This window comes from Leptosomus discolor, chromosome 3 (genome assembly GCF_034619465.1).
Source record: "Leptosomus discolor isolate bLepDis1 chromosome 3, bLepDis1.hap2, whole genome shotgun sequence".
Lineage (NCBI taxonomy): Eukaryota > Metazoa > Chordata > Aves > Leptosomiformes > Leptosomidae > Leptosomus > Leptosomus discolor.
The window spans coordinates 4,368,065-4,379,877 of NC_141393.1; the positions used below are offsets into that span (position 1 = coordinate 4,368,065).

General features: G+C 50.6%; 1 protein-coding gene across 1 annotated transcript; it reads left to right on the forward strand.

Annotated features, from left to right (window-relative positions):
• The first annotated feature begins 1,310 nt into the window (after positions 1–1,310).
• Positions 1,311–9,245, forward strand: CDKN3 (cyclin dependent kinase inhibitor 3). Its single transcript, XM_086462696.1, has 7 exons — positions 1,311–1,414; positions 2,954–3,009; positions 4,469–4,513; positions 5,496–5,718; positions 6,634–6,665; positions 7,561–7,664; positions 8,942–9,245. The coding sequence occupies exons 1-7, from the start codon at positions 1,341–1,343 to the stop codon at positions 9,026–9,028; spliced, it is 621 nt and encodes a 206-aa protein (XP_086318822.1). The 5' UTR covers positions 1,311–1,340; the 3' UTR covers positions 9,029–9,245.
• The last annotated feature ends 2,568 nt before the right edge of the window (positions 9,246–11,813 follow it).

An 11,813-nucleotide genomic window follows, 5' to 3' on the forward strand; every position in this document is an offset into this window, starting at 1 on the left:
CCCTGATATCTGCCGGAAAAGCAACACAGCCAAGCACCCACACTCCAGGGGATACCTCCAGAGCATCGATGATAACTTTTTGACATGGGCGGTGGAAGAAACGAGGAGAGGTGCGTTGCTGGACCTTGTACTAACAAAGGACTGGTCGGCGATGCGAAGGTTGGGGGCAGACTTGGCTGTATCGAACAGGAGATGGTGGAGTTCAGGATCCTGCACGGACAAGCAGGGCAATCGGTAGGATTGCAACCCTGGACTTCAAGAGAGCTAACTTTAGCCTCTTCAAAGACCTACTTGGAGGAATCCCATGGGCTAGGGCTCTAGAAGCTAGGGGGGCCCAAGAGAGCTGGTTGCTGCTCAAGCACCGCTTCCTCCAGGCTCAAGATCGGTGCACGTCTGCGAGGAAGAAATCAAGCAAGGAGGCAGAAGGCCTGCCTGGACGAGCCCCCTGAAAACTCCCCTGCACCCATGAAGGCCGCAGCCACACACAAAACCCATCCTAACGCCAAAAAAGGGCCAGCAAACTGCCCTCCAACCCGCCAAACAAACTCAAGCACATCCCTGCTCTCGCGTGCGCTGTGAGCGAAGGCTCAGATCTGTTTCCACGTTTTCGGCACAGCCTGTGCGGATGTAGATTCCTGAGCCCACAGGCCTGCTTTTCAGAAAGGGCCCATCCCTTCACTTCAACACTTCACTCCAGCACACCGCAGCAGATATAAGACCACCAGAGACGAATGGAAATACACAGCCATTGCAGGCAGGCTCTGGGGAGTACTCCGTGTTCGCCTTCCAGCGCCACATTTACCTCAGGAACAGCAGCCCAGGTGAAAAGAGCTGGGGCAATTCACCACGGGCCAACGAAAGCCAACTCCTACCCGCTTTTCAGTCAGAAACGCGAAACCGGCTTTAAAAAAGGACTTAAAGCGCAGCGAAACACCCCGCGCCGCCGCCCGGCCCTGACTGAGCCCTCCCAGCGCCCCACCCGCAGCGGCCTCCGGGGCTCGAGACACCGCCCCTTCCCGCCACACCGCCTCAGCCAATCAGCGCAAAGATCGCCGCCGACGGCTTGGGTTTATTTTTTTTTTTAATCCCGCCTCTCCTTCGCGACCCACCAATCAGCATTGCTCCTCTCGTGAAACGGCAGGATGTTTTCCACTCATCCGGCGCGCGACAGCTTCCCATTGGGCGAAGGGAGGGAAGGGCTCGCCCAATAAGGTGGCCCGTGTGGGCGGGAACAGTTCAAATCGCCCCCGGGATCGCCGGGGTCGCCTCAGCTCAGGGGCAGGGCGGGCTGCGGCTCCGCGGTGGGTTCCCGCGCTCTCCTCCCGCCTCAGCCCTGCGCGATGCGAGCGGGCGACTTCGACTCCTCCGAGGAAGACGCCGATGAGGAGGACCCGAGGCCGCTCCCCGTCTCCTGGTGAGACGCGCCGCGGGCGGGCGCGGGTGGCTTTTCCCTCAGAAACTACGCGGGCGTTTGCGTTCAGCCCTTCCCCTGTGAAACCCTCAGCCGGTTCGCTGGTGACACCGAGCTGTGTGGCGCGGCCGACACGCTGGAGGGAAGGGAGGCCGTCCGGGGGGACCTGGAGAGCTGGGCCCGTGCGAACCTCATGAGGTTCCCCAAGGCCAAGTGCAAGGTCCTGCACCGGGCTCGGGGCAACCCCAAGCACAGACCCAGGCTGGGCGATGGGCGGGTGGAGAGCAGCCCTGGGGAGAAGGACTTGGGCTGCTGGTGGGTGAAAGGCTGAACGTGACCCAGCGACGTGCGCTCGCAGCCCAGAAAGCCAATGGCCTCCTGGGCTGCATCAGGAGCAGCGTGGCCAGCAGGGAGAGGGAGGGGGTTCTGCCCCTCTGCTCCGCTTTGGTGAGACCCCCCCTGCAGGGCTGCCTCCAGCTCTGGGGGCACCAGCACAAGAATCACAGAACACCTAAAGTTGGAACTGTCCCTAAGGTTGGAAGGGACCTTAAAAGTTCACCTAGTCCAACGCCCCTGCCAGAGCAGGAGCACCTAGAGTAGGTCACACAGGAATGCAAGACACGGACCTGTCAGAGCGTGTCCAGAGGAGGGTCACGAAGATGCTCAGGGGGCTGGAGCAGCTCCCCTGAGAGGACAGGCTGAGAGAGTTGGGGGTGTTCAGCCTGGAGAAGGCTCCGGGGAGACCTTACAGCGGCTTCCAGTGCTGAAAGGGGGCTGCAGGAAAGGTGGGGAGGGACTCTTGATCAGGGAGGGTAGCGATGGGATGAGGGGTAATGGTTTCAAACTGAAAGAGGGAGATTTAGGTGAGATACTAGGAAGAAATTCTTCCCTGTGAGGGTGGTGAGGCCCTGGCACAGGCTGCCCAGGGAAGCTGTGGCTGCCCCCTCCCTGGCAGTGCTCAAGGCCAGGCTGGATGGGGCTGGGAGCAACCTGGTCTGGTGGGAGGTGTCCCTGCCCGTGGCAGGGGGTTGGACTAGATGTTCTTTAAGGTCCCTTCCAACCCAAACCGTTCTGTGAAACGGGAGTTTTTTCCTGAAGGACATCTGTGCTGAGCTCTGGTGACCTGCCAGAGCAAGGACAGAGGTTGTGTTTTGCCTGATGATGCCCCTGAAAAGGGACTAAGTTGGTGCTGGTGAACTGCCAGTGGATGTGGGGCCAGGTCCACTTTTGGAAGCGTTTGCTAGTCACCGTCAGTCGTGCTAGGCCAAGTGTCTTGGTGCAAAGGCCGGGATTTGTCAACACTTTCTTCCTGTTGAGCAGGGGTATGTGATGAAGTACGCTATCAAACATGTAATTCCCTTGTTTGTTGGTTCAGAAATAACACTGGAATACTTCCATTTTATTCTTAAAACTTAATTATAGGTATGTACCTCTTCTTGTGGTCCCACAGAAAAGGAATGTCTAGTAGTGAGTTCTCTCTGTTCAAATAATCAAAATGTTCTGTTCTGATTTTTTTTTAATTTATTTTTTATTTCCTGATAGGCTGTCTTTGTCTCCTGTCTACTCTTCTAAGTTCCTGGGATTATGTTCACTTCCAGGTAAGAAGCATTCACTGAAATTTTCAGGCATGTTTGAAGCTGAAGAGAGGTGATACCTTGTACCCCAGAATTCTGTGTGGCATTTACTTGGTGAGGTGACTTGTTTTATAATCTACCACTGGAATAATTGTTTTGGAAATCGCAAAGCTAATCTAGAGAATGTCTTAATGCAAGATCACGTGGCAGAGTGTTAAGAAAATAGCGGCTGTCTTCCATTGTCAGTTAAATTTATCTTTTTATGTTTGGCTTTTTAGCCTGGCTTGCTATTTGTAACAAGCAGCAACAGTGAAACAAGACTGCTTTGACAAATAATTCCTTTGTAAGATATACTGAGCTCAAATTACACTCACTTGCTGTGCTGACAGTTCTGTACCTTAGCACCTGGGTTGCACTGCCATGGCCATGATATAAAAATAAACATACAAGCTTTCACTGTATTTTTAACTACCAAAACTGCAGCTGTGGTGAATCTCCTGTGGTCCCAAAGGAGATGGAACTGCTGATGGGGACAGTGTGAACTTTCCCTACTTCACTTAAAGCAGTTATTCAAATTTCATGAGCCAGCTCTGAGAAATACAAGCTTGGGACTAACACCACACTAAAGGACTAGTAAACAAGTGTTGAATAATGTTTGAATTTAAGGTATTTTGAAGCAGGTGGTGGCCAGTGCGAATGAAAATCCCACCAACGCTTGAACACCAGTTAACATATATGCCAAAAAATGGCTGCATTATGGTTTTTATTATAATTATCATCACTTGAGCTGTTCAAGTAATAGCTGTTTGCTCTCTAGATGCTAACCTCCAGTCAGAGCCCTGCTGACACAGCTCTTGGCCTGCAGGATTCTGCTGTCAGGCTTTCAAAAGGTGTTTCAAGATATGCACAGTCCTGACTGTTGCTGGGGCAGGCACAAAGATTGTGTCCCTGGGGGCTGTGAGTGAAGGAGGGGAGACAGAGGGAGGACATGGTGCGAATATTTTGAGCAATTACACGTCCCAGACTAAACAAGACTGAATAGTTAAAAGGGTTTTTTAAGTGGTTTGTGCTGAATATTACACAACAGGGAACTTACTTTCCTACCAGACAACTCTTGAGTGATCCATATCCAGCCCTTTTGGTTTGTGAGTGTTTTGTGGGGTTTTCATGTGTTTTTGTTTTTAAGCCACACCATGATTTATAATATCCAAAACTTTTCATCTGGAAAACGCACAGCAGCTTAAAACCTTGGGCAGATCTCTTTTAATCCTATTACATTACAGCATTAAGCAGATAATGGTGTTTAAACTGTCTTCTGTGCTAGTGATCTATTTGCAGAAATAAGAACAGTCTTTTCTTTGGGGTGTGGCTTTGTTGCTTGCTTTTTGCTGGGAGGTTTTTGTGCTCTGTTCTTCAGCTGTAGCAGCCATTCCATACATGGCACTCACCTGGATTGGTAACTGTCATCCATCATTTGTTTTAGGTTGCAGGTTTAAGGATGTTAGAAGAAATCTTCAGAGAGATATAGGTGAGTCTTCTGGCCAGTGTGCAAGTGCCTCTCACTTCCATGTAATGGGCAAGAACAACGTGCAGGTAAACTGAGAGCAGAAGTTACTGAAAAGCTAGAGGTTTACCTTGCCTTAGTCTGGAGACTGCTGGAGTTTATCTAATCTGGGCATAAGGATTCGTGGTGGCATCTTATCCGTACTGTTCACGCTATAGTTGTCCACATACGTGCCACGATGTTAGAACGCAGGGCAGCTCTTTACAGAGCCTTGCTGGGGGGCTGTCTGACAGCGCTGTCTTTCTGAGGTTTGTGCTTGAAGATGCCACAAATACCTTGGCACCATCACCGCTATGAGAACTAGGTATTGCTTTCAAGTGTGCAGTGCCACTTTCTCTGTGGCTTCTTTACCAAACACTGAATAAACAGTCAGGGTATTTCCAGGCAGGAGCTATACAGGCATCTGCATGTCTTTCCCAGTGACCATGAGGTCTGCTAAGTCATGTGCAGGAGAAGGCATCTTCGAATCGCCTAGGACCAAGAAGAACTACAAACTTGTGATCTCCTTTTCCCAGAGAAAAGTGAGATTGGGATAGAGAAGTTGAAATCATGTAAAGATTTGTGCCTAGTATTCACCTGTAAACACTAGAAGAGCAGAGCCTAATAGCAAAAACTCCGCAGTGTTTGGACATGGTTACGGCTGGAGATGGGACAGAATCATGCTTAGGCTGGCAGCAGCGAACAGGCTGTTCTCAGAGCTGATGTGCTTCCGAGTGAGGCAGGTCTTGAGACTCGCTCTGAGCCGAGAAAATTCCTCTCGTGGGTTCCCTGAAGGCAAATGTGGGAGAGACTCAGTAGAAGTAAATGCTGCTCAAAGCAAAATTGCAAACTCCTGTTGTCTTAACCTCAAAGATTAAACAAGAGAATCAATAGCAAGTAGCTTATCTGTTCAGCCTTAAGCTTGATAGGCTTTTGTTTATTTGCAAGTGTCTTAATCTGTTGGCAGAAGAACTAAAGAACTATGGGACCCAGGATGTATTCGTGCTCTGTACCAGAGGAGAGCTCTTAAAATACAGAGTACCCAACCTTATAGACGCCTACCACCAGCATGAGATCTGCGTGCACCACTACCCTATTCCTGATGGGGATGCTCCTGACATTGCCAAGTGCTGCAAAATTCTGGAAGAGCTCAGAAGCTGCCTGGAAAGTAACCGGAAGACTGTCATACAGTAGGTTCTGGTTGCTGCCCTTTCACCCCATATTCTCCATAAACACCCCCTGAAGAGACCATCTCCCCTCCAGATGCATGACCAGCTGAAAATGAACCCTGTCAAGTGATGATTGCATCCTTTAGGGTTAGTTCAAGCTGTGAAAAGCGGCTTGTTTCTCCTTGTGCACCCTTTTGGAGCTAACTTGTCCTTTCGAAGACTTGAATCTCCCATTTTCCCCTTGCTCTCTCCAGCCAGCGCTTCAAAATGCGTGTGGAATGGCACTGCCTGACTCCTCGCTGCTGGCCTGGCTGGGTATTGGGTGTACAACACGAGTTGTGAGCTAGAGCAGATGTTGTCAGAGGATAACACACCCCTGGACTGTTTATCAGGGACTCAGTGGGTTCCAGCAGCGCAAAATTCACTCTTAAATTGCCCGAGACTGGTTTAAAGTAATTTCTTTAGACAGTTGTAGCTGAGCTCAGGGTAGAGAGGAAGAGCTTTCCAAGCTCAGAGTTCCTTGAATGCCAGCTCCCCGCAGGGACATCCCCTGAGTCCTTGGGCTTCCTGCTGATGCAGAGCGCTGCTGCTGTCAGTAGCTCACAACTATCATCAAAGCCTGAAGCTGGTGTGGGATTTAAAGAAAATTGAGATTGTCCATTTTCATGCCCTTCTCTGTCCTCCTGTGCCTTTGGGACTATGACCGTGAATGGAGGGGAACCTTAAAATTGCAGTTTCTCTAGAAAGACGCTACTTAAGGAAGGTCTGAAGAATAAATGGGAGGTAGAATGTACCTACAAGGCTAACTTTCTTGTACCACTGCTCCTCTTGAGCAGTATCAAGGCAAGAATTGTGCCCTTACACTTACGTAAGGGGGGCTCTGGGTGCTGCAGCATACTACAGCTTGTTACAGCCAAATGTTCTCTTCTCTTTCAGCTGTTACGGTGGCCTCGGACGCTCCTGTCTCGGTAAGCAGTTGCCTTCCCCTTCCGAATGCCTGACTAACCCGTCCCAGAGACGGTTCTCATGAGATAATACTGTCTAAAGGGGCCAAATTCTGCTGGAAGCCCAACTGTGGCTACAACGTAAACTGCCGCTGCACGTAGCCGTGAATGTGTCTGGCCCCGTTTCTTTGGAAAGGTGTTGGGTGACGTTATGACCATCTGACACCTGTAAAGGAGCTGTTGGTGACAAGTGCCATACGTATGTCGTGGTATAGCTCTGGGTATGTACGTGAGGGGGTGGAGGGTCAGGCAGTGTCAGTCTTCCACTGAGGCTGATGGAAAGTTCTCCCACTGTTTCTGACTCTTCTGCCATTTTCACTGCAAATTTCAGTCTCTTCTGACTGATGGGATCGCACTTTCCCCTCTTCCCTGAACATCTCGAGAGAAGGAGGAGATTAACCTATTCCTCTGCATCTTTCTTCAGCCCAATGGCCCCCCATAAGCTTACAGGGACATTAGTTATTGTGTGTGCCCTGGAAGGAAGGGGTGGTGATATTGCCAAAAAAGCAAATACGGTCAGAAGACACAAAGGGGAGTTAACTGGGTGGGTGTACTGGGACTTGTTCTTGGAAAGATTTCAGAATTTGCCTCCCAAATGCTGCTAGAAAGGCAGGGGGGAAAGAACTGGGAGGATTTTTGCCTGTTTCCAAAGCCTTCAGGCTTGGGCAGAAGCAGCAAGGCAGACAGGGCCAACAAATAGTATTCAGCAAAACCCTGGCAGATCTGTGACCCGGGTATGATGAGGCTGAGTTCTGCTGGAGTGGTTTTTGTGGCACAAACCTACTCCTGTGCACGAGTGGTGCTGCGGGCAGCAAGAGGCGCTCAGTAGCACACACGTCTATGTGTCTGTCCCTTACAGTAGCTGCGTGTCTCCTGCTTCAGCTCTCGGATGCGCTGGCACCTCAGCAGGTGATAGACAGCCTCAGAAACCTGAGGGGCTCGGGGGCGATACAGACCATCAAGGTAATGAGGCTGCAGCAGGTAATGCGCATGTCCAAACGACAGCGGAGAGCTGGGGCAGTCCTCCCCTTCCTTTCACAGACCTCTGTCTTTCGGAGATGCTCCACAGCTGGTGCTCCTGCTGCTCTCTTGGGGTGGAGTTAACCCTCTTGTTCTGCCTCTGCTGAATTCGGCAGCTGCTCTCCCCCCACCCCTGCTCTTCACCATCGTTAGTAACTTGCTGCTTTCTCCTCCCCAGCCCTGCTCATCGCTTGCTGAGCTGTTGTCCCTATCCCTGTTGCTCACGTTCTCCTCACAACTTGGACCTTTGCTTGGGTTTTCTGCCTTGGCTTTATTCCATCTTCCTAACCCAGTGAGCCACGTCCATGTTCTGCAGCTGTCGCATCCGTATGCTGGCAGTCTTCTGTCAAGAAGTATCCCTAGCACTAGTGTTAAAACCTACACGGAGGGAGGCCTAAGTTGCTGAACACAATGGGGTTTTCTTCTTTTGGTGGGACTCTTAGCTACTCTACGTATTTCTGTTGGTACAAGTCCTAGATGTTATGCTCTTAAAACAGTTCCACGTACAGGAAATTGGAGCTGACACTTTAAAAGTTTACAAGATAGTAGTTTGAGGAGGAAGAGTTGCCTAAAAGCTGCCTCTCTGCTAGCTCTAAGCCTCTCTGGAAGGCAAATGTTTAAACTACTTGCTGAAAATCAGTTTTCCACAAAGCAAGGGTGCAGGTTGCATCCCTTGTTGAAGATGGTGGGGAAGGACATGAACAACTGTTATAATCAGAAGCCCTCACAGCCCCTTGGGGTGGATGATCTGTCCTTTAGCCTCTGCTGAGCAACATTTTTCTCTCATTTTGAACACTTGTGCATTACTGCTCCGCATGATGAGTGAGCTGACCTAAGAACCCTTACTATAAACTCTCGTACACCATCAGACTAGCTAAAGGCTGTGTTCTGCATCTCGTGGAGAGAGCAGTGCTCCTGGTGACCCAAATAAAGCAGCTTTGAATGCTGATGGGGAGCTCCCACCTAGCAAGGACTGTGTTTTCCGTTACCTTGAGCTCACGTGTGCCCTTTATGAGGAACCACAGGAGCCAGCCAGGGTCTGTGTAGCCTGTGTCTGACCGTGAAAAATTCCAGGGGATTTGGAGTCAGCACAAAGGAAACAAATATATGGACTAGAGGGTGCATCTTTCATCCTGGGCTCTCAAACAGCTTTTTAAGGTGGGGAGTGCCTTTTCCAAAAGCATAGAGCACTCATGGCAAACCTGGTTGTGCTTTTCCAGCAATACAATTACCTCCACGACTTCCGAGAGAACCTAGCTGCGCACCTGGCAACGAAGGAGCCGATACAAAGATCGGTGTCGCGATAACCGACACGGGCGTGGCGGATCTTTGCGGCTGCGGCTCACTCCTGCCCTCGACAGTTCCTCGTCGCTACTGCCCGTGTGACCCCCGCTGCTCGCCTCCACATCTGGGTGTAAAGTGGTGGGGTGGGGGAAGGAGATCCCACAGGGCGTGCAGCGTCTTCCTCTATTTCTTTAATCCTCACTGCCTTAAAAATACATGGAAGCGTGCTTGTGTTCGTGACTGTTCTGCTGTGGCCTGCAAGCCTAACGAGCTCGTTTTTGGTATAACGATGGCTCTTAGGCGATGCCGACCTCACGTCTGACATCGCTTGGTACCCACAGCATACGCGCCTGCTGCCGTTGAACTGCTACGCTGATGTTTTCACGCTGACGTCCTACGGGCTGCCTCAGTGATCCTGCCAGGTGGAAGGGAGGCTGGGCTGTCAAAGCAGCGCCAGAATTCCGGTTTGACTTCGTCTCTGTTCTACGTCGCGTGAGAATTGGGACACGGGGTTGGAGATGCGAAGGCAGGATCTGGAAGGGAACAGAATAGTCTGTCACTCCTCACAGCTAAGTGCGGCCTTCCAGTGCTGACAGGCTGGCTTCTGCTCCGGTGTGTCGGGGAAGGAAAAGGGGGAGAGGTGAAGGGTAGCTCCTTCTGTACGGCCTTCGTAAGAGTCATGCTGGGATGATGTAGCTAGGTCAAGGTTACATCACTGGAGCTGTTTAGAAACCAACTCAGCCCTAGCTTTAAACCAAAGGAAAGTCAAGCATGATGGTTGTCCTGCTGGAGCGGTCGCCCCCTATGAACTAGTAAGAGCTCATCCTAAAATGTCACAGCTCTGCTCTTGGTGTGTTCAGTGATGCTTAGGAACGAGACCCCTCATTCCAGCAGCAGGAGGTTTTGTAGTGAGGATCTGTGACAAATCAAGCGGGGTGGGGTTTTATATGAATATGGTAGGAAGAGACACTGTGCTGTGGCTGCGTGGGTGAGTTTCTGGCACAGTGCTTCCGCATGCTGACACTAGAGAGGGTAAATAAACAATCAGCTGTGGGCTGGGGAGAATCCCACAGAAACATGCCTCTGACAGTGAATGAGCCTCCCTCCTGTTTAACTATAGCTGCTCGTGAAGCCCAGGGAAGATGAACAGGCTCTGAAGAAAACACTTTAGTTCTGTCCTGTTCCGAGAAAATGATTATCATCCACCTCAGAGCCCAGGGTATCCTCCAACGCCCTGTGAGGCAAGTTTTGGTGCTGGGAAGAAAGCCCGGGTCGCCCACGTCGTGCTTTCAGCTAGACAGACCCATGGAGTCGAGGAACTGTTGCCTGGGGGCTGAAGTGGCTGTGCAGTTGCTGCCAGTCGAGTGTCAGCATCCTGACTGTCCTCCTGCCTTGTCACCATCTCATTTCCTTGCAGTTAATTCTCTAAGTGCTTCCCCCCCCCCCCCCCGAGTGGTTCAAGAATCCAGCTGGTTGCCTGCCCCGTACCAGCACCACAAAGGCAAGTCACCTTCCTGCGCTCCCTGCAGCTGCCACTTCCCTCTGCCTACAGTGCCACGGGTGTCTATGGTGTATTTCGATAAAGTTTCTGTAACTTTTCAAGTCAGAAGTTGTGACATGAGACTCAACCGCAGCACTGGCGGCTTTGAGTTGAAGTAGAACTCGCTAACATTAAAATTTACAGCCTCCTCTTAACGTGTCACTTGAACCCAGACACTTGGAACACATGTTTAAAGGTGATTTCTACAGATTAATTAGCTTTTACTGCCATTCGCTTCTCCACCCCTGAAAAAGGCAACAGGAACTGTTCCAGGTTCCACAGCGTGCAGTCACTTACAGAAAATGCTTTGCTCAAAGCGTGCCCTGTTCCTTTCCTGTCGCTCTTCCCCACCACTCAAAGAGAAATACAGAAATACAAAAATCTGTCTGTCTCTCCTTTCTTCAGTACTTAATCCTTGCAGCTGATGGTTTTTGGATATGAAGAATATATTAGATGGCTTAGCAGGGAACTTGCTTTATTTTCTCCATCATCTTTTTCCCTCCGGGAACTCCACAATTCAATAAATACCGGGGCTGGGTTTTGGAGGCGCACTGACAGGTATTCTGGCTGGGCATCATCCGTGCTGCTCCAGGTGCTTCGGTTGCTTTCTCAAGGACTGCTCCAGGAAAACTGACGTGAGGCTCACGTCGCTGGGTGCAGGTGACAACCTTTTTTTTAAAACTAAAACCACTGAAATGAGTTTCTAAAGAGCACCCTCTGAAGGACTCGGCTGGGTAGGCGTCACGCTGCAACACGCTGGGTTCTCACAGGACTTTTTAACTTCTAACTTGCACTTCTGACCTTTCTCTGCTGTGTTTTGACAGTTTAAAGACCTTTGAAAGGAGATTACTTAAATTCTTCACTTCCCATGTATTTAACCGCAGCGGGCAGGACAGACTCCAAATAAGCATTTTTCTCCTGGGGTTAGCGGAGAAGTCAAGTTCACCAGTAGAACTGGCAGCTACTGTGCTGTGTCCACCTCTGAACTCCTCTGTTCAGGAATACTTGTGCACTTCTACGTTAGGTGCGTGTGCGAGGCTGGTCACTGACAGCACAGCGCACGTGTTGCAAACGTTTTGCTCAATAACCCCAGCTGAAGCCGCGCCGCAGCTGGAGGGGCTTTCAGAAGTTTTTCAGTTGGGCTCAGGAAATCCTGCGTTGTTTGTTCTGGTGTGTGACTTGGCTTAAATCAGCCCCAGTGCCAAGGAAATGAGAGAGTTTTTTTTTAGAAGGCCAAGGAGAGGCAGGAGCTCTGAGGAAGTCTCACT

Coding starts and splice junctions, on each gene's coding strand:
- CDKN3 (XM_086462696.1), top strand. CDS start 1,341: ATGCGAGCGGGCGACTTCGACTCCTCCGAGGAAGACGCCGATGAGGAG. Junction 1,415..2,953: donor AGGCCGCTCCCCGTCTCCTG/GTGAGACGCGCC, acceptor ATTTCCTGATAG/GCTGTCTTTGTCTCCTGTCT. Junction 4,514..5,495: donor AAATCTTCAGAGAGATATAG/GTGAGTCTTCTG, acceptor ATCTGTTGGCAG/AAGAACTAAAGAACTATGGG.